The sequence below is a fragment of the Gymnoscopelus microlampas genome, assembly GCF_963454915.1.
Source record: "Gymnoscopelus microlampas genome assembly, chromosome: 5".
Classification (NCBI taxonomy): domain Eukaryota; kingdom Metazoa; phylum Chordata; class Actinopteri; order Myctophiformes; family Myctophidae; genus Gymnoscopelus; species Gymnoscopelus microlampas.
This window is the reverse complement of record NC_139942.1, coordinates 50,771,062-50,794,094: the sequence shown is the minus strand read 5'-3', so window position 1 is coordinate 50,794,094 and position 23,033 is coordinate 50,771,062. Positions and strand designations below refer to the sequence as shown.

General features: G+C 44.5%; 1 protein-coding gene across 1 annotated transcript in view; it reads right to left on the bottom strand.

Annotated features, from left to right (window-relative positions):
- LOC311045162 (C2 calcium-dependent domain-containing protein 4C-like) overlaps nucleotides 1–17,155 on the bottom strand; it is a gene marked incomplete at both ends in the record, with an annotated part of 33,610 nt that extends 16,455 nt beyond the window's left edge. The window contains one exon of the mRNA XM_084056972.1: nucleotides 16,940–17,155. Within this exon, the coding sequence (XP_083913098.1) occupies nucleotides 16,940–17,155 (216 nt within the window). The remainder of the gene's footprint in view (nucleotides 1–16,939) is intronic.
- Between the last annotated feature and the right edge of the window lie 5,878 nt (nucleotides 17,156–23,033).

Genomic DNA, 23,033 nt, shown 5'->3' with positions numbered 1-23,033 from the left:
TGCCCAAGTTGAATATATATCTCTTAAGATACAGTAGTATTGGTTTAAATCTCCCCACGGAAATGTTATTGGAAAACGTTTCCCAATTAATAATTAGATGCTTTCCGCATGCCTCTTTCTCCCCAGTCACCAATAAAACACATGCACAACACAAATGAGTATGCTGTACTAGATTTTCAGGCCTTCAAATCCAGTCCTACAATATAATGGTCACCGAGCCATTTGGAATGTTAGAAACTGCTTGGTGTGTGTGACTATATTCATGGAAGATCTCTGAACTGCATGTGTGCATGTTTGGTGATGATTGGAGCAACAGTGTGCCTGTGGCCCCCGGGAGAGCCTGACGGGGCCCCTGTTGTGACTATTGTCATGGTAGACCCCTGAACAGAGTTTGTGCCTTTGGTGTTAATTGGAGAAAAGTTTGGACCACGAAGTTTGAAGCCATTAGCATGCTGGGAACTGGAGTTATGGCTGTTGAAACCCCTGCCAATAGGAACATAGAGGGGCAGGGGCGTAAGTAAATTGGAGTATGTCCCGTACGACCACCCACCACTTTTCGAGCCTGTAGCATGCTGGGAACTGGAGTTATGGCTGTTTGAACCCCCGCCAATAGGAACACAGAGGGGGACGGGGGGAGGGAGCAATGGTGTGCTTGTGGCCCCTGGTGAGGCTATTTTGATGGCAGACCCCTGACCAGTGTTGGTGCCAAGTTTGGTGCGGATCGGAGCAACGGTGATCCTCGCAGGTCTGCATGTTACATTTGTGATGTCCACCGTCGACCCATCCTCTAAGTTAATATAGGATGAGTATCTGTACTTGATTGATTGATTGAAGTCCAAATGTAGTGGACTTCAACTCCACTACATTTCAAAGAAAATATTGTACTTTTGACGCCACGACATCTCTAGGAAGGGACTCCCTGGCACAGAAACAATATTATAAATGAACCACTAAAGCCCTATTTCAAGCTTGTAGATCAGCTGAAGTCACAGTTTTTGCCAAAAAAGAAAGTGGAATATACTCTGTTTATCCACTCCCAGAAGGCAGTGCAGAGTTTGGAAAGTGCAAACTATCTCTCCTGCTGCCTGAAGGCACAAAGACAGTAGCACAATTGGTGCCATTTTCAATATCGCTGCAGTATTGATACTTTTAATGAAATGTGACTTTTTCAAACCACTGCAAGTTAGAGAGGAGACTGCACCATTTATTTCATTTCCACCTGAAAGGCATTGAGGGACATGGACTTCTCATCCATTAGATTAGCCACTTGAACCCTTGGCTCAAGTATATTTTATAACAGACTTGAGTTTACAACTGTTCTTGGACTGCTTTTTCCCATCTACACCAAATCTCTTCGCCAGAAAATAGCCAATATTGTTGGCTAATGTCCCCCCAAGAATATGGATGCTGGGGTTCCAGTGGCTAATGTTTTGAGTAAATTGTACTTAGGAATGCACAAACCTTTCTACATATTTTGACTCAAGCACATTTGTAAGATCATTAATAAGATTGTATTTTTAGTTTTGCACTCAGTGCACATTCTGCTGGTTTATTCTCTCAGAGACTTCAAAATGCCAGCCAAAGAGACAGAAATTTCCTTTGGCAGCGTCAGTCACATGGCTGTGTTTGCTTTGAACCCAGGGACACAGCACACAGTGTCAGGGGGTTTAACACCCAGATGCAACAGAACGTAAGCAGTGGTATTTACAGGCAGAATTTACAGTAACTAATAAAAACCAGCTTACAGGCTTCTTATCAGTATCTCTGATGTACAGAAACAGGCCACATGATCTGACAGAGGACATGGCTTTTAAAAACACAAGGACTAACAAGAAGACATGATGGACAACAACACAACTTTATTGTCACATCACAGTGACAATAAAGCTGTCAGCTGTAAAACAGTGGGTGAAATTAGTTTTTGTGCAAGCTCCATCGTTTTTGTTATTTCCATAAGAGAAGGGGAAGATTTTAGTTATGACATTTTTCTACTGTACCATTCATCCTAAGATATCATAACGTCATAGAAAAGGTAAGAAAACCTTAGTCCAAAATTCCCCTTTAAGGTGCGAGAAAAAAACTGAAACGGTGTAAATGGCATTAAGGTGTATTAAAAAAACGTATTACTATTTAAATACTGGCATTACACTGAATGACTATCTTGTTACCCTGAATGATACATATTTTATATATATTTACAAGATAGTCATTCAGCGTAACGCCAGCATTTAAATAATAATACATGAAAATACAATAACTTTGTTTTGTTGACTAAGATGGACAAAACAAATCTCAAAGGATGAGGTAAAAAATATTTTCATACCTTTTTTCTTTTTTTGTCAGTGTAAGGGAGGAAGTTTTTTCTTTCTCAGAATACTACTGCCTATATTCTCCTGCAGAAGGAGCAGAAGGGCAAAAGCCCACATGATCTAGACTTTCAGTATGAGTACAGACCGTGAAAGTGTGACGGTGGCCAGGTTGTCACATGTAACTTGCCACTTCTTTTTAGAATGCTGACACTCTTTACTTTGTCTCAATAATAAATAAATAACAATACACATTAAACTCACAACAATAAAATATCAGTTGCACGGTAAAGTGCGGGGTGCGTAATTACTGTGAGAATAATACTGTTTGTTAGGTACTGCAAGACTACGCCACCTTTTTATTTAAGAGGTAGGGTCCTCTGTAACACTCTTTCTTAGGCTATTCACAGGTTCGAGTTTACCCAGGTAAGTACAATACTTTTAAATGAGAACAACACTTCAACACATATCCCTTGGAGAAAGCTGGACGGAAACAGGTTTGTATAAAAAGGTAATCTATTTTATTAAGCTAATACAGTGGCGTCTATAAGCCATAAAATATTGAAAAGCATAAACAAAATATAACACTAATTCTAAAACCTCAACCTCCTAATGCGCCCACTAACTAACTAAAATACAGGAATACAGACAATCACCAAACACTAAAAACAGACAGGGCTTGTGCAAACTATAGCAAATAAATAATGAATTTAGCGTTAAAGTGCCAACTATTACTGAAGCAGTAAAGTGCCAAGTGCCAATTCAATTGCTATATGTCATATACTCATCACGGTTCAATGCAAAAGGTGGGAATGTCCTTATATGGGGTTTAACTGGAGCGGGGGTTTAGGCCAGGAATCACTGTCTCTTCTTGTCTTCGTGCGTATTGCCTGCAATCATAGAAACTAGAACCAGTTCATCTGTTCAGGTATATTTCACATATGAGGTTTAGGACCGTGGGTTTATAAAGGTAACGTTGCATAGAAGGACACTTACTCGCCCGCCAGACTGTACGTCTGGCTTTGAGGGTGTGAAGCGCGCAACGTTATCGCCACTGGACCTCTCCTCCGTTCCTTGGTTCGTCTGTCTGTCCTCCCCGTCTCTGCTGCTACTGCGCCGTCTGCTCACCGTCCGCTGCTGGTGGCTTGGTACGTGCCGCGATCACTGTATTCCCCACCTCTGCTCCGTGGTATGTCTGCTCCTCCTGTGCACAACCGTCCCTTCTGGCTGTCACTTCCACACTGCCCTGTATGCCGGTCTCTCTCCTGTCCAAGTGGCTCGCGCTCACTTTTGAATAAGGTGGGCCACACCCTACTCCGCCCTCATTCGCTCTGCCACCAGCGTGACCTGGGGACATTGGCCGTCCGCTGTCACAAGGCCAATGTCACACAGCCTATAGGGGAGTCCAATGTCAAGTGGCTCGGGGACCGGGGGGAAATACATTGTCAACCATAAAACATGCAGTGCAGAAATATAGTTAAGAGAATGATGTTTTTAAGTGCGTAATACAGGTTTTTCATCATCAATAAAAATGTTACAATTTGGTTTCACCCCCCTGCTTTGACCCTGTCACATCCCCCCCCACTTTTCCGTTGCCAGTCCCTGCAACTGTCCCTAATCATGTCCATACCTCTGGGGTGGCTGGCCTATATTTGCTCTTCCCGAGCGCCGTGGCTCATCTGGTGCTCTCGGGACGGAGAGAAACCCATAATACTGCGGCGTTGTTGCTTCTACCTGCTCGGGCTGCACTACAGCTGGGGGGTCCTCGTGGGGCGACCTGGGGGCTACACACACTTTCAACGCATTTCTATGTATGGTCTTTTCTCGCCCCCCCTTCTCGGGTCTGACTCGGTACACCAACCCCGTAGCTCCCACCTGTTCCATCACTGCGTAAGGCTCGGGGTCCCACCACGTACTCAATTTCCCCTGGCCATCTCTCTTCCTATTTCGAATCCACACTCTCTCTCCTGGTAATAGGGGTGTAATACCGGCCCTACGGTCATAAACCTGCTTTCTCCTCTTGGCCGTTTCTCCCATCCTCTCCCCTGCGGTCCTATAAGCTGTCGCCATTCTCTGTTGGTGGTCCTGTACCCAGCCACCCACTCCCATGCGCTCTTGCGCTGACTGCACTCCTAACTGGACATCTATAGGGCGCCTCAAATGTCGGCCAAACATTAAGTAGGCGGGGGCATAACCCGTAGCACTATGGATCGTGTTGTTATAAGCATGAACTAACTCGGGTAAGTGCTCATTCCATCTTCCTTGTTTATCAGTGTCTAGTGATCGCAACATGTTCAGTAATGTCTGATTAAATCGTTCCACTCCACCGTTCCCAGCCGGGTGGTACGGAGTGGTGCGACTTTTTGCAATACCATAAGTCTGACATAAATGGTGCATTAACTCGGACTCGAAGTTGGGGCCTCGATCTGAGTGGAACCGGGCCGGACAGCCGAACGGCTGGATAATATGCGTCCATAACGCACGGACAGTGGTGTGCGCAGTCTGGTCTCGGGTGGCAATAGCCCAACTATAACGGGTGAATAAGTCAGTAGCTACCAGAATGTTTTGCCACGCATCAGCAGGCCTACCTAATGTGAGGAAATCAATGGCTATTACTTCTAGTGGATATGAGACTTCAAAGGGTTGTAAGGGGGCCCGAGGCTCTGACCTGTTCCTCTGCAGGCTGCAGGCGACACAACCCTGTTGTAACTGACGCACCGCTCCCTCCATGCCTGGCCAATAGAACCGACGTCGCAGCTGGGCCAAGGTCCTCTCCAACCCAGCATGCGCCGCGGCCGTGTGGATTCCTCTCCATACCTCCTCTCTGCGTGAACCTGGACAAATGATCTGTGAGTATTGTTCTTTGGTATAAGGATCGGTCACCTTCCTATATAACACATGATTTCGTATAATCAGTTTGTTCCACTGGCGTAACAGTTGCCGCGCTCCCCGAGTCCAATTCTTCCTCTCCACCATATTAGGGGCTCTCCCCCGTTCCACGCACCTCTTCACCACCTGCACATCTGGATCCCGATCCTGCGTCTCTCTCCACTCATCCTCCCGGGCTGCTGGCGTCGATTGTACAGCCGCCACATCTACAGGCTGCACTGGGAACCGCGATAGGGCATCAGCGTTGGCGTTGTTTTTGCCCGGTCGATACTTGATGTCGAAAGTAAACGACGCAAGTTGAGCAGCCCACCGTTGTTCCACAGCTCCCAATCTAGCCGTTTGGAGATGCGCAACAGGGTTATTGTCCGTGAATATTGTGAATCGAGCGCCAGTGAGATAATCTTTAAACTTCTCGGTCACGGCCCATTTAAGGGCCAAAAGCTCCAATTTGAACGAGCTATAATTTGCGTCATTCTGCTCGGTCGGGTGGAGACTGCGGCTTGCATAAGCTATTACACGTTCGTGACCGTCTTGGACCTGGGCTAGAACCGCTCCCAACCCACGGCCACTCGCATCAGTGTAAACCACAAAAGGCTGTGTATAATCCGCATACGCTAACACCGGGGCTTGTGTGAGGGCACTCTTTAACGCATCAAACGCCCGCTGGCACTCCGAAGTCCACTCGACTTTACACTGGTGGGATTTTACGTCATTTGGGATTCCTATCAATAAGTTGTTTAAGGGTCGTGCTATAGCAGCAAAAGAGGACACGAAACGCCTATAGTAACCCGCTAGACCTAGAAACGCGCGGACCTCGCGGACCGTTGAGGGTGGTGTCCAGTCCCGCACTGCCACCACTTTCTCCGGATCGGGCCGCACTCCCTCTTTGTCCACGACATGGCCCAGAAATTGCACTTCCCTCCGCAGAAGTTTGCATTTGTCTAACCGCAGCTTCAGTCCATGTCTCCACAGGCGTTGGAAGACGAGCTCGAGGTGCTGTAGATGAGAGGAGAAGTCAGGTGAATATACTATAATGTCATCAAGATATACCAGCAAGGATTCTGTCACCTGACCACTCAGACACTGCTGCATCAGCCTCTGGAACGTCGCGGGCGCATTACAAAGCCCGAACGGCATGCGTTGAAACTCGAACAGGCCCAGCGGGGTCGTAAAGGCGGTCTTCTCCCGGTCCCGGGGATCCATTCCTACTTGCCAATACCCGCTGGCCAGGTCTAACGTAGAGAACCATTGCGCCTTCGTCAGGCTGGTGAGCGTCTCTTCTATCCTGGGTAGGGGGAAGGCGTCCTTGTGCGTCACGGCGTTAAGTTTCCTGTAGTCGACGCAGAACCTCCAGCTGCCATCTTTCTTCTTGACCAGTACGATAGGTGCCGCCCACGGACTGCAACTCTCCTTGATGACTCCCTTCTCCAGCATCTCATTCAGGAGGGTCTTCATCTCCCGGTACATGGAGGGCGGCAACGGCCGGTGTCGCTCTCGTATGGGTGCCGCGTCTCCGGTCGGTATCTGGTGTTGCACGACGTCCGTCCGTCCGAAATCCTCGTCATGGATGGCGAACACCTTCTTCCACCGACACAACATCTCGTGTAACTCTCTCTTCTGCGCCTCCGGCAGGTCATCACGCTCCGTCAACACTTCCATCTCTTCGGGCAGGGTCTTCAGTGGTCCATCATCTTCCACACTGATTACGGCCACTTCCACCTCTCCGTCGGTCCCCAGGGACAGGCTCAGGTCCCTGCCGCCTCGGACATCCGCTTCTTCCACCGGGTACAGCCTCCCCAGCTTCTGGTGGCGGTCCAGGACCAGACTATATGCGTGTGGGTTGCACACTCGTATGGGAACACGTCCGTGGCGCACCGTGACGAGGGCACGGGCCACTCCCAAATCTTTTCCATCCGGCAAGGCTTCCATCAAGGCCTCGTAGTCCGCTCCATTTGGTCCTCTCCAAGCGCGGCCCCAGATCATCACTTCACTCTGCGCGGGGATTCGAATCTTCCGCCGGCCGACCGGCCACACATAACCGATGGACCCATCTTCGTTCGTCACTGCCTCCACCCTCCTACAGGTGGCGAATGCGTCCTTCCACAGCGTCCTTCCCTGCTGACATGGAAACACAGGCCTCCCAGGCCATTTAAAGAGGGCATGCCATACAGCGTTCACGACATTCATCCCAATAATCAGCGGTTGAGTACAATGTTCATCTTTCACGATTACAACTCCTCTCCCTGGGATCTTCATTCCCTCCAGCTCTAGGTCCAATATGGCATAGCCAGTGTACGGTAAGTCAAGACCATTAGCGGCGCGTAATTTAAAAACAAGGGGCCCATTTCCCAACGTTAGGTGTGAGAATTTTTCCTCAAATAAGCTTTGCTGCATTAATGTGACTTGTGACCCAGTATCCAGTAACCCCCTTAAGTGGACTCCTCCCATAGTGATCCCAATAGTCGGACAGTCCCCAATAAACACTTCATTAGCCCTTGATCTGGCGAGTGCGCGCTGCACCCCTGTCTCCCGGACCTCGGCGACAGGGCGTACTAGTTTAAATGATTGGGGTCAGATTTACAAAAGCGAGCAATGTGCCCAGACTGCCTACAGCTCCTACAGATCGGCCTACCTCCCTCATCCCACTCGTTGCGTTGGTACGGCTCCCGGCGTCGTTCAGATGGAGGCGAACCGCGAGGTCGTGTATCGGTGGTGTTGGGTCGAAGGAGCGGTCTGATCTCTTTCATGAGCTCCTGCGTAAACCCCTGCATTTGCGATTTGACGTCTTCCATAATCTCCTGTTTCAGTTTCTCTCTCCATTCAGATTCCTGCGAGGGTGTTGGGATAGAGACAGGTTTAACAGCATGGCACAAGATTTCAGCAGTCCCTTCTCTTCTATGTTCAGTGTCTAGTAGGAAGGCCTCATTTTTTAGGGCGGCGAAGTCTTCTGTGGGGTTTCGACGGGCATATATTCTTAAGGCTTGACCCAGAGGGCCTTCAGACAGTCCTACAAGTAACTGCTCTCGCAGAATGGCATCGGAGGGAGCGGTGTCTGGGTCGAGCCGCCGCAGCCCGCAGAACAACTCTCTAAGCCTCAAAATATAAGCCTGCACACTTTCGCCTGCGCGTTGCGCACAGCCATAGAACAAGGCACGAGCTTGGGAAGCAGAAACAGATGTTTTATACAACGTGTCTAAACATTTAAAGACTTTGGCCACTGTATTGCGATCTTCCTTGTCAATTACACTAATTTGTCGCTTAGCTTCCTCAGTAAGGGTCTGTACTACAAAAGCAACTTTTTTCTCCTCTGTTAAATCCTGAGTGCCCAATAATCCTTTAATCTGTTCTCTCCATTCCCTGTATTTCTCCTCACCTTCTATGCCCGAAAACTTAGGTAGCCACGGTGCCCCTGGATACACTGGCATCATCATCATTACTTTCTTGATTCAACCAAACAAAACAAAACAAAAAGCAGCAAAACAGCAAAATTTCAATACAGTTTCTCTTAGGGATTTTGTGTTGTTCTCTACCCAGTCCTGCCGCGCTACGCCAAATATGTGACGGTGGCCAGGTTGTCACATGTAACTTGCCACTTCTTTTTAGAATGCTGACACTCTTTACTTTGTCTCAATAATAAATAAATAACAATACACATTAAACTCACAACAATAAAATATCAGTTGCACGGTAAAGTGCGGGGTGCGTAATTACTGTGAGAATAATACTGTTTGTTAGGTACTGCAAGACTACGCCACCTTTTTATTTAAGAGGTAGGGTCCTCTGTAACACTCTTTCTTAGGCTATTCACAGGTTCGAGTTTACCCAGGTAAGTACAATACTTTTAAATGAGAACAACACTTCAACACATATCCCTTGGAGAAAGCTGGACGGAAACAGGTTTGTATAAAAAGGTAATCTATTTTATTAAGCTAATACAGTGGCGTCTATAAGCCATAAAATATTGAAAAGCATAAACAAAATATAACACTAATTCTAAAACCTCAACCTCCTAATGCGCCCACTAACTAACTAAAATACAGGAATACAGACAATCACCAAACACTAAAAACAGACAGGGCTTGTGCAAACTATAGCAAATAAATAATGAATTTAGCGTTAAAGTGCCAACTATTACTGAAGCAGTAAAGTGCCAAGTGCCAATTCAATTGCTATATGTCATATACTCATCACGGTTCAATGCAAAAGGTGGGAATGTCCTTATATGGGGTTTAACTGGAGCGGGGGTTTAGGCCAGGAATCACTGTCTCTTCTTGTCTTCGTGCGTATTGCCTGCAATCATAGAAACTAGAACCAGTTCATCTGTTCAGGTATATTTCACATATGAGGTTTAGGACCGTGGGTTTATAAAGGTAACGTTGCATAGAAGGACACTTACTCGCCCGCCAGACTGTACGTCTGGCTTTGAGGGTGTGAAGCGCGCAACGTTATCGCCACTGGACCTCTCCTCCGTTCCTTGGTTCGTCTGTCTGTCCTCCCCGTCTCTGCTGCTACTGCGCCGTCTGCTCACCGTCCGCTGCTGGTGGCTTGGTACGTGCCGCGATCACTGTATTCCCCACCTCTGCTCCGTGGTATGTCTGCTCCTCCTGTGCACAACCGTCCCTTCTGGCTGTCACTTCCACACTGCCCTGTATGCCGGTCTCTCTCCTGTCCAAGTGGCTCGCGCTCACTTTTGAATAAGGTGGGCCACACCCTACTCCGCCCTCATTCGCTCTGCCACCAGCGTGACCTGGGGACATTGGCCGTCCGCTGTCACAAGGCCAATGTCACACAGCCTATAGGGGAGTCCAATGTCAAGTGGCTCGGGGACCGGGGGGAAATACATTGTCAACCATAAAACATGCAGTGCAGAAATATAGTTAAGAGAATGATGTTTTTAAGTGCGTAATACAGGTTTTTCATCATCAATAAAAATGTTACAATTTGGTTTCACCCCCCTGCTTTGACCCTGTCACAAAAGTGCGGCCTCACGATCCTTCTGGCTTTTTGGGGTTTTAAGCGGGAAGTGTCAGAAAAGTTAGCACAGGGATAACTGGCCTGTGGTGGCCAAAGCTTTTTGATCCTTCGACGTCGGCTCTTTCTATCGTTGTGAAGCAGAATTCACCAAGTGTTGGATTGCTCACCCACTGATAGGGAACGTGAGCTGGGTTTAGACCGTCGTGAGACAGGTTAGTTTGACCCTACTGATGATGTGTTGCTGCAACAGTAATCTCGCTCAGTAATCCCGCTCAGTACGAGAGCAACAGCAGGTTCTTAAACCCCCCCTGACACTGTGATGAGTAAAGTCATCACGATGCATTGGGCCATACATCAAGGGTATCACTCAGGAGGAGTGATGTAATAATTGAAAATATGTTAGTTATTGGATACTGTCAGGGTGTGTGAGTGGTGAGCAGCCTGGGTATTTCTCTTCGGCCTGAAGCTGCCTCTGTGTGTCAGGCAGTCTCAAACTAAACTCTTCTATTAAATGTATGGAAAAAGCTACAGGCTAGTGATGCACTTAATTTTTTAAAAGTTTTTATGGTTTGATACTGGTTAGGGATTTTAGGTCATTCACTGTGGTTCTGTATTTTGTAAGTTCATGTGACGTGCTGGATGCTCTATGTAATTTATTGGTATATGTCACTTATTCCCTGCGACATATAGCGTCATGTCCTGGGGATGTACTTGTACGTCAAGCAGCCTCACGCTAAAGAAACTCTTTAGGCTCCTGCCCTATGGGCCTCATGGCTCTGCAATGCTTACGTTATGTAATTTATTGGTGCTATATATGTAATGTATTATATCCTGAGTTTAAGTAATATTGTGATTACTTGTAGTTCTTTGCCAAAATAAAATTGGACCCAAACACAAGGACGACTGAAGCAGAGCAGTTCAACTAAAAAAGGTATTTCATTAAACTAAAGGTTATCACTAAACAGGGCACGCATGCTCCAACACAGAAAACCCACAAGTACTCAAACCTGACAGAGTTTTACATACAGTCAGATACCTGGTGAAACAGAGGGGTATAATTAAACAGGGAACTAACTAGACGCAGGTGAATTCAAAACACAATCAACACAGGATAGGCTGAGGGGCAAACAGGAAACAGGTGTGATGGGTTAACAAATAATCAGGGTGAAGAGACAAGACAAGGCTATGATAGAAGAAGGTAGGACAACCTATGGGGCCAGGCAGGCGCCATTGATGCGCATGGGAGGCAAAACTGGAACAGGAAGTTCGATGGACCAGCTTGTGAACATGTGGACATTTTTAGACCTTTTCAAAACTTTTACTTTTCAGGACATGAAAAAAGAGAAGAAAAAAAAGAACAGGTGTTACAATGGAAGCAATGTAGTTATTTAGTCACAAGCTCTTGTTAATACTCTTCATTGGTTCAATATTTATAAAATCCACATGCACACTTCGATCTACAAGCTCACAAAACGTCGCAAAATGACACATTGTGAGTGTGTAGATTGGATATTTTCCGCTACCTTTGTGAGGCACTCTCGTAAGACGAAGCAGAGCATTAATTTACTGAAAAATAAGTTGACATAATTTACATAATTATTGCCTCGGCAACGACAATAATTCATTTTCAGTTTGAGTACATGTTTACCTCGCTGTCCAAAAGTTCATATTAATTTAACATTCCTGTGCGTCATCATCAGCAGTAAAAGTATTGAGTTCCCTGTTGAGTGCTGCTCTAACTTGGCATTGCCACTTTAATGTGTTTTTTCCATTAGTGATGTTTTTATGTTGCATGTGACTCAAACTTTATTATTTGTTTTGATTCCCCTGAGTAGGAGACATCACAACGCTAAAGGGCTTAATATGCTTTCAGGGCACATTTAGGCAAATCCAACGTGAGACTGAGAGAGAGGGGAAACTAAACTGTCATGCTGTCGGAACAATATGACATTTGCATGAAAGAAAGATCAAGGCATGTTGACTCTGGACAGCTAGGGTTTTTTGTAATGGTGTTGTTGTTATTCAGTATTCTGTTAAGAGCTGTTTACTACAAGGTGGGCAGCTCATATAGACAGGCCAGGGCACGGCATTTAAGGCCACTCTTCCACAAGTAAACACCATGATTTAACAGGATATGAAGCAACATCTGTTATTGGCTGTTTTGAGAATGATACTGGCCTATTCTGATGATGAGGGGACTGACCACTGCAATCAGTGGAGGAAAGTAACTAGGTACATCTACTCAAGTTTTCAATACTCTATACTTCTACTCCACAAACTTTGAGTGGTGCCGAAGGCAACTACTCCTATATCTGGCTTTGTCTGTGTGTCCGTATCTATGTATGTCCGTGTGTCCACCAAGCTAACATTGGTCAAGCATCACGTGACACGTGACAATATGTTGAAAGGGTGTGCTTTGATTGGCTAGCGAGACGCATGACGAAATAGAGCCCTATAAATAGGTGTGTCACTTCGAAACATTGTTTACATGTTTCGAAGTGACATCAGTGCCATCAGCCAAGCTAGCATTGGCGTGTTAGCTTGGCTGATTGAACATGTTAGCCAAGCTAAGCAAGGCACCACTCACTTCACACAGGGTGTGATTTTTTTACTTACTTTTTACTCCACTACAATCCACTACAAAACTTTTGTTACTATAGTTACTTTGTAGTTTACATTTGGTACTTTATATTTTGATGCCAATACTTTTGTACTTTTACTTAAGTAAATGTTGAATACCGGACTTTTTCCTTGTAAAAGAGTATTTCTATATTGCGGTATTACACTAACACATGTGAGTACTTTGTCCATCACTGTCTGTCTGTTATGAGCATATTGGCCTATTCTGATTGAGGTTTCTGTTGTTCACGTCTGCTGCTATAGCAACAAAACGGCTCATTTATTTCCCCCAAATCTGTGTGAAAAATCCATGTAGCAGAAGAACAGAAGGTTCTTCTCTTGGGGGATAATGAAGTGGTACAGAGGCCAGTTTTATGCGGTCTAATCTAGGGGTCTTTAACGTTTTTTTCAGGCCAAGGACCCCTTAGCTGAGAGAGAGATGAAGCAGGGACTCTCACTACATAAATAAAATTCATGAATAAAATTGTGTTGCAGATGAAACTTTTTTCATAGATTTCATAGATGGCTTCATAGACTTGTTTGACAACACTATCATCAGTGTTGTGTAAATTAATGTTTACACATTATATGATACTAGAAGTTCGGGCCGCTACGCGGCCCGAACGTCTAGCGTGACGCGCCGTTCACTTTGCAGTGCCACCTTACAGGCACCTCACAGTGTGAGAGAGAGTTTTGTGCTCTCCTAAATCCACGGCAGGCTTTGAAAGTACCCACTTCAGAAAGAGGTGACATGCATCACCTCTCCAATGACCAAAACCCACTATGGAAGCCGTCGAACTGGTGCGATCTGACGGCATCCTAGAATGTATAGGTAGGATGTGATGTCATGCGTGATGTCATGCTGTCGTGAGATTACGTCACACTGGCGTTGTGTCCATATTCGGAGTGATGCAACGTACATACAACATACTGACAAACATACTGACAACCGACATGGCGCAGGATTCAAATTGTATATATATAGATAATAATATGTTGAATTTGTGCACATACAGTATACATGGTCTGCCCCTCCCCCATCTACACCAAACCTCTTCGCCAAAAATAGCCGATCTGCAAGCTGACTGACAATGTGTTGCAGTGCCCGTTGTTAGCTTGTAGATCTGCTGTTTTTGATTACTTGTTCCCCCTAGAATATAGGGACGCCAATCTGTGGATTAGATCCATAACCATTGCAGCTGAGTATGAGATTCCTGTGTGGTTGATTCGTGTTCTGGAATTTTACAATACAGATACGGGAGAGCTCCCTGATATGTTGATGGGATTGGCGGGCAGGAGAACTCAACCTTGTATACATCTCGCAAAACTCAGCATAATTGGCCTTTTGCACAAATGCAAAATATTGGACCATACACTGTATGTCATACAAACACTGTTTCTCCCAGCAGCTTTCCTCGTGTGCTAATGATTGCAGCCCACGACTGACACGTCTCTCTCTCTCTCTCTCTCTCTCTCTCTCTCTCTCTCTCTCTCTCTCTCTCTCTCTCTCTCTCTCTCTCTCTCTCTCTCTCTCTCTCTCTCTCTCTCTCTCTCTCTCTCTCTCTCTCTCTCTCTCTCTCTCTCTCTCTCTCTCTCTCTCTCTCTCTCTCTCTCTCTCTCTCTCTCTCTCTCTGTCTGTCTGTCAACACAACACAAGAAGCAAGGGATGAATAAATACAAAAGGAACTTAAATGTCCCTTGATGTCATCTATAGTCAGGTAATGCCCTTTTGATTGTTCACCGTTATTTTCTATATACATGTCAATCGTTCTTTTCTTTTTTTATATTTTGTGCTCTCATACAGTATATAATATGCATGTATATTGCTGTTTCTTACTTAGATGTTCTTTGAATATTCATTTTATTACATGTGTATTTGTATATTTGTTTTATTATTTGTTCTGCTAAAGGTAAAACTCAAATAAAGTCTTGATCATAAAAAAATATATAATAAGGCCTAGGCTGAAAACACGCTGGTGCCTGGGAGATCAACACATCGACACGAACCACCTACATGCTTCATGTGATTCCCGCTCGGCATTAACAAATATGTTGGCCAAAGAAACTTGTGTGCCTGCTGATGATTCATAACTTTAACTCTGTATGAGTTCAGCCAAAAGCTCTGAACCATCACATTGAAGTTTGTTCACTGTCCTTATGTTCTCCCTTTAGGCTTTTGTTCCAAGCATAAAAGTCAACTCAATGTGGATCCACATAACTGCCGTGTTGAAGGAGAATTTTGGACTAAGTTTTTCTTACCTTTTCTATGATGTTATGATATCTTAGGATGAATGGTACAGTTGAAAAATGTCATAACTCCTTCCCGGCTCCTTCCCAGCTTAAAACGTGCGCGGATAGGCCTTGCGCTAGATCGCATATTTTAATAGCTTTTTTTTGTGAGATCTGACGTTCATAGTGACAGAACACTATGTAACCAAAACAAAAAAAAACAAAAAAAAACCTAAGTCTCGCTAGACGAGATTGAACTCTTGAGATTTCAATCTCGTCTAGCGAGACTTCTGTTTTTTTTTTTGACAGTGTTCTGTCACTATGAACGTCAGATCTAAAAATTAAAAAAAAAAAAAAGCTATTAAAATACGCGATATAACGCAAGGCCTATCCGCGCACGTTTTAAGCTGTGGCGGACCCGGGATGGAGTTATGACATGTTTCTACTGTACCATTCATCCTAAGATATCATAACATCATAGAAAAGGTTAGAAAAACTTAGTCTAAAATTCTCCTTTAAAAGGATCCTTAGCTAATAAGACAAATATGCCTTAATACATTATAATTGCCCTCTATAACTAAAATAAAAAAATGTAAAACACCTTGCATTTATTTTTAGAAAGAGTTAATCTTTTACTCAAGGGGGGGCAATACCGTCGCAAGTGGATGATGTCATGTGTCCATTGTGGTCTAGCCCTATAGAATCTATGGAATGCATGTGCAAAAAAAATTTATTTAAAATATTGATTTGACGCTCATATTAACCTTAGGAAGTATTAAGTTGTTTTTTATTTTCACTTGCATTCCATACATTCCATATGGAATTTTCACAATTGTGAAAATAGCCGATCTACAACTCACAACCTTGGGAGTGTTTGTCATATTTTAGTCATCTGAAAAGTTGTAGTTTTAGTCTACTAAAAATAAATCTTCAGTTGATTTAGTCGACTAAAATATATTTAGGCGGTGCCTTGATGGCGTCGTAATGGCTGATTTTACACTTGGTTTCATGTTAAAAATAGCTGATCTACACGCTCACAATGCGTCACAGCGCGACGCGTTGTGAGTTTGTAGATCTGTTATTTTCAGAGCGCACACACCCCAGCGCAACCAAACATAAAATGACTTGTCTTTCAGTTCTACTGGATCTCTTCTCCACTAGTCCCTCACTAACATTTTAGTCTAGCTTTTCATTTGTTGACGAAATGGTCAGTATATTTAATCTTAGTTTTAGTCATCATAGCTTAGCTTTTATTTCGTTTTTATTTAGTTTTCGTCCATGAAAAAAGGCAGACCAACATTTTTCGTCATAGTTTTAGTCGACAAAATCAACATTGATGCACACCTGACCAGCCCAAATGTATCATTATACTGTGTTTATACAATCTTTTAAATTATTTTGTTAACCTTTTTGCTACAGTGTTACTACGTCACTGATTCTCTACGCTTCCCTGTGTCTTGTATCTTCCTAACAGTGGTGCTGCTATGATGACTGAATAGTAGCATACTGTAGGTCTGGATACTGCTGGGCCCTCAATATTTTTTTCTTTTAGTTATTTTTCCTGTCTTTTTTTTTTGCTCAATGACCACTTTCGCCAATGATTTTTTTCCTCATTGCTGTTTCTTTGTTTTGCATTGCTTCTTTAGTGGGCTACGTTTTCTTTTGCTGTTGGTAGTCATGGCTGCCAGTTCCCACCTGATGTTGTGTGGGAGTACTGACTGCTCCAGACCGAACTGAACAACTGCTCGCTTGCATAACGTCTTCAAACTAGGACTCAAGTCCAAGAGGAACACATGATGAATTTTCTTAAAATATGCAAAAATTATGATATGGTCTCCCACCATGCAACAGCGCATATGATTAAATAAACCTGGGTGCGGGCCTTTGCCCTTGGGCTCAACCTTCTTCCAGGAAAAGGTTACTCGATTGAACTTCCACAGTTCATTGCCGACCTTCCGGCAACAGTTGTAGCCACCGAATATGTACAGCTCTTCATTGTAGGCAAAGGCTGAATGACCCACACGGCCTTCTGGAGTAATCTGTGCAGAAGGCGTGCTCAGCCAGCGGTCGGTCTCCGTGTCAAACACGCTGATGTTGTTGTGGTAGCCCGGGTCCCCTATGCCCCCAAACACAAACATCTTTGTCCCGATGATGGTGGCAGAGTGACCTGATGAAGCAGGTGGTGGAGTGCTTCTGGTGTTGATTAAAGACCAGACCATTGTGGTGGTGTCCAACTTATACATGTCATTAGAGGGTCCATTCTGGGTCGATCCTCCATAGATATACATGAACTTCCCCAAGACACAGGCTGAGTGGCCCCTCCTCCCCTCTGGAACAGTCCCAGAGACATTAGGCGCGAACCATCTGTGGGTGTCGACATCAAATGCATAAAGGACGTTGCAGAGCGTCTCTTCGTCATGATAACCAGCTCCCCCAAAAATGTAGATATCTTCGATCAGTACGGCTGTGAGGCCCCAGCGCCTGGAGGGAACCTTGTGGTGGCGTTCTCCTCTTCCAGATGTCACTGGGGGAATCTCCATCCAGCGTGAAGACACAGTGTTGTAGACCCCGACACCAATCACACCCCTGTTGTCCATGTTATAAAATATGTACACCTTGTGCCCCACTGTAACAACAAGATCGAATGTATCTAGCATAGATTCTATCGGTGGCGCTCTTCTTTCCAGATTCTTTGTCCAGCGTAACATTTCTCACAACAGCACCACTCAAAGATATAATGGAAGGACAGAGGACTGGTTCTCTGAGACCAGGACCTTTCGCAGTACTGTCAGATCAGAACGTAAGAAAAAGAAAGGCGGTTCGGGATAACTGGTAGCTCCAGCTAAAGGAGTATGTATGTGCCTTGATCCTAGGAAGTGTCAGGAGAGAACTTGGAATACTGGTGATAGGAATCCTGGAGCTTGAGTCTTGCAGATTTATATAACCTTGAAGGCTTGAATGCTCGCGTCATCCCACTGATGTCATGATGAGTCAGCTATATATGGAGTCCCAAGGTCAGCTATGTCCAAATATGGAGCCCATGATGTCCGACTCTAGAAACCCAAACATGGGCCCTCATTTATCAACGCGGTGCAGCCCGAATAATGAGCGTACGGCGTGATCACCGCACCTTTCGGCCTTTATCAATAAATCCTGACGTGTGCTTCATCCTACTTTACACTGAGATCTCACGTCTGGTCGAGACCAGTTGTTGACGTTGGCTGCTCCCGTTTATTCCATTCTAGACCTGCAGAGCAGCATTGTTTGACTGTCTGAGAGGCATCTGGACACATAATCCACTCATAAATGTGTATATCTACACTAATAAATAATCCCTGTGAAAATATAACATTTTATAAAGTAATTTAAACAAACTGCTTTAACAGTCATTCGGTTAAGCTTGCAGATCTGCACGGCTGCATTGGCTATTTGAAAATAGCAGATCTACAAGCTCACAACAGGTTGCATCGCGACGCGTTGTGAGCTTGTAGATCTGCTATTTTCAGCGCAGCAGCGCTTCTACGAGAGAATTTACGGGAGCCCCGACCATCTTTTCACTGACAGTGAGGTGATGTCTACAAACTTACAGTAGCTTGTCCTATGTTATGTTATGTCATAGAGAGTTAAGTAGTAGGCTACACAAGGCTACACAACCTGGCTGGGTTAAGGATATAAACCCGCCGACGCTCCAATATTAAAGTGGCGGCACGGAATCACTGCATTCCGCCCGAGTCTCATGTACCGCTACGCTACATGCAAGACAAAGTTGGGCGGGCGTGTGTGTGTGTGTGTGTGTGTGTGTGTGTGTGAGTGAGAGAGAGAGAGAGAGAGAGAGCGAGACAGCGAGAGAGCGAGTGAGAGAGGCGTGTGCGTGTGTGGCGAGCGGGGGACGTTTCTTATTGGCTTTTCATTACTTTGGTCGTATTCTGGTTCGTCTTCATGTCGTAAAATCGGGGCGTTTTGAGAAAATTTAAGGGCGTGTTATTTAAATGACGCTCGTTTCAGCCGTGACATTTATCAACGCTGGGACCAAGTGTAAGCTCGGATCAGCTGTGTAGGATGCGTTGATAAATGTGACTTCGACGTTGGTGTACGGCTGAATATATGGAAAAATATACGCCGGTTTATACGCTGCGTTGATAAATGAGGGCCATGGTGTCTATGATATGGACCTACTAACAGCAATAACATAACAAACTCAAATTTAATGGGTAACTATAGTGATTGGCATTGAATAAGTTTCTGTTGGCATTGAGGAAGGTTCTGTTGCATTGAGGAAGGATCCACTAGGATCTCTATAGGAACCTGGCTCTCCTTGCCTTGGCTGCGCCCCTGGCAGTGTTAGGGGCCGTATGCACCGAAGCATTTTTCCCTGGCTGAAAGCACCAAGGCGCTCACTCGCATAAAAACTATTCCAAACGTCCGAGTTGAAAAAAAATATGTCAGCTCTCAGCAAGCAGATAAAAACGGCACATGTGAACGCAGGAGTGCAAAATATACACTCCGCGCCTAGTGTCGCTGCTGTGGTTTACAAAAAGTGCGGTGCTCCCGTTGCAAACACAAACAATGGTGGACACGGCCCCTTATGCTGCGTTCACACTGGCAGATACAAAAGATACAAAGATACAAAGCAACGCAGCATTTTTGTAGCTCATATCTTTGTAAAGGAAGTTGAAACCAGCTCAACTTTTTTGTAGCTTTGTAGCTCTTTGTTGTTCTTTAAAGGAGACACACCATGAATTTAAAACAAATATTTGATATTTAATATCATATGGTGTATGTCCCTCAAACCATTTTCAAAAGGTTTGAGGCTAAATCAACACTCAGATATACTCATCCCAAGTCAATTCTCTCAGGCTTATAAAGCACTTTCAGCTGCAATATCAAAACGTCCTGTTGGGCAGAGGGGTGCTACTGAGCAATTCTGTCTGTCAAAATACATGGGCAGAAAGTTTTGTGATGTAAGCAAACATGCCATTTCTGAGATGGCCTGTTCAGACACGCCCATTCTGAAAATCTCTGAAATGAGAATGAATGACTGAATGTTAAAAAAAAAAAAAAATTGGGGTACAAGAGACACTGGGGAGCCCAAAAAATACCCCCCCCCCCAAAAAAAAGTGAAATTCATGGTGTGTCTTCTTTAACCTCCTGTTAACCCATTAAGACCAGGAACGCATCTGTGTCATTTTTAGATTTCTTTGGCTATTAAAAAATAGCAGAAATACAAGCTCATGGCGCGCCACCGAGTGCCGCGCCATGAGCTGGCAAATATTTGAATGTTTTTAAAGCAAATATTTGTAACTCAAATCTTTGCTTCTGGGGATTCAACAAATGTCTTCTAAATCCTAACGGTTAAAAAATGAAAAAACATGTTGCTGTAAAATATCAGTGGTTCTCAAAGGCCCAGTGTGGAGATGTAATCCCCTCATCTGGTCCTTGGTCTGCCACGGGGTCTCCTCCCAGTGGGACGTGCAGCGGAAGACCTCCCTAAGGGGACGCTCGGGAGGCATCCGTACTAGATGCCCGAACCACCTGAGCTGGCTCCTTTCCAAGTGAAGGAGCAGCGATTCTACTCCTACTCAAAAAATTAGCAGATTTACAAGACGTCAAAACGACAGCTCGTAGATCGGCTATTTTCTTTACTTTTGCTCGACATTGTCATACAACAAAGTAGGGCATTAATTTATGAGGGAAAAAAAGTTTAAATATGGAGATATGAGGTTTCTGCCCGACAACAACGATATGACACTATATATAGGTAATACGTGTTCTCTGGCACACCCAGTGACATCCATCACCATGGATACCACAACCCACACATGTGCGGATGGAACTAATGATTGATTACTTCCATCGTCACGTTTGACAAGGAAGCGCAGTGTGAGAGACGATGCTTGTTATACTGTAAGTGCAGTTATACTCAAATAGGTAAGGCAACGCGGTTTTATTTGTATAGCACGTTTCAACAACAAGGCAATTCAATGTGCTTTACACAAAACATCAAGCAAAGGAAACACAATAAAAAAATGACATTATGATGCATTAAACTAAATAAGTAAAAAAAAATGTTTTACTTACAATCACAGGACAATCACAGTGCAGAAGAGAAAGAAAAAGAAGAGAGAGAGAGAGAGAGAGAGAGAGAGAGAGAGAGAAAGAGAAAGAGAGAGAAAGAGAGAGAGAGAGAGAGAGAGAGAGAGAGAAACCTATTTCATACATAGGCTATTTGAAAATAGCAGATCGACAAGCTCACAACGCGGCGCATCGCAACGCGTTGTGAACTTGTAGATCTGCTATTTTCAAACGTTTTAGTACTTTTACTTTTGGCAATTTGTAACAGAGTATTTCTACAGTGCAGTATTGATACTTTTACATAAGTAAAACATTTGAGTACTTTTTCCACCACATGCAGTTGTCAAGTCTACTGAAGATGAATGCATGGACAATTCTTTCTAGATCCCGCTGAGACAAAAGTAATTTAATCCGTGCTATATTTTTGAGGTGATAGTAGGCTGACTTTGTGATTGTGTATAATTATGTGGCTGTTTAAATTCATATGTCTGACTCTGAGTCCATGACTACCCAAGGTTTTACTGTGACGGTGTAGCCGTGGACGCAACCTGAATTTAAACTTCATAATAAGTGAGTTTGAGAGAGATTTGAACCGGCCGGGCACAGACCCTGCAAGCCTGATCTCCACAGGGGAGGGCATTCCAGAGAGTCGGAGCTCTGGTTGCAATAGCCTGATCTCCTTTTTAGTTTTTAGCTGGGAATGTGGGATGACTAGAAGACCTTTGTCATACTTATATATATAAGTGTGCGCACGTGTGCGCGCATGCGTGTGTGTGTGTGCACGCATGCGTGTGTGTGTGTGTGTGTGTGTGCGCGCATGCGTGTGTGTGTGTGTGTGTGTGTGTGTGTGTGTGTGTGTGCGTGCGTGCGTGTGTGATTGCTGTAATGTAACGAGTGGATGTGAGTGCATGGAGAGTACAGGAGGGCTTTGACTTGTAGCCATGGTGACCGGCTCAAGTCAACAACACCTGCACACCAGTAATAGGCTGCACTCACACAGGAATGTCTTAATTGGAAAGAACAGAGAAAAGGACATTTGATGAGAACCTCGCCCCCACAAACACAAGTCACACATCACGGATTCCGAGCTAAATACAATCTCACGGCTGAAATGTTTTTTGTTTGGCCAAGTCTTATTCTGCGCTTTGTCAAACAGCGTGAAATGAGTCCCCGTAACACAGTAGCGCTGCTGTGTTCCATAAACAGTTAGCACAATGTGTAGAATTATATTGTTTCCGGTATAGCCACATAGCCAACCAGTTCACGACCTTGCAGATTGAGGCTTTAACTTTTGCTGCTATGAAATATCCGAGAGCATTATAGGGTTTTCTGGAAGATTGAACATGTATTCTATCGCTATAGTTTGACCACTTCAAATACTCTTTGATCTTAAAATGACTAACAACCGAAAATAGGCAATCTACAAGCTTACAACACCTCGTGATTCACAATGCCAACACTGTGGATGTTTTGTTTGCCAAAAATAATAGCAAATCGGCAAGCAACACTGTCGTGTGTTGAGAGTGTAAATTAAGCTTCATCCTACAAACATGAAAAAAATGGTGTGTGTGTGTGTGTGTGTGTGTGTGTGTGTGTGTGTCTGACTTTGAGTACACAGCAGTTTTATGGAGACACTAAGTTCCAAACGTAACTTTTAATTGGGTGTTGAACATTTGGCAGATTAACATTGTGAGAGGGCAGCTGTTTATTTTCACAAACATTCATGGCTCAGTGTGTGTCCGCACACGCACACTTACAATCATGTCATAGTCTCCAAGCCCCACCTTGACCTTATACGACACTGTAGTAAACATTCATCGGGGACACAACAAATGTTGTCCCCAATATGACATGATGACCCCAATCAACAGATTTCATGCCCAACACTTGCCCCCAAATGTGGCCTACGTGTCAGACACACACACACACACACACACACACACA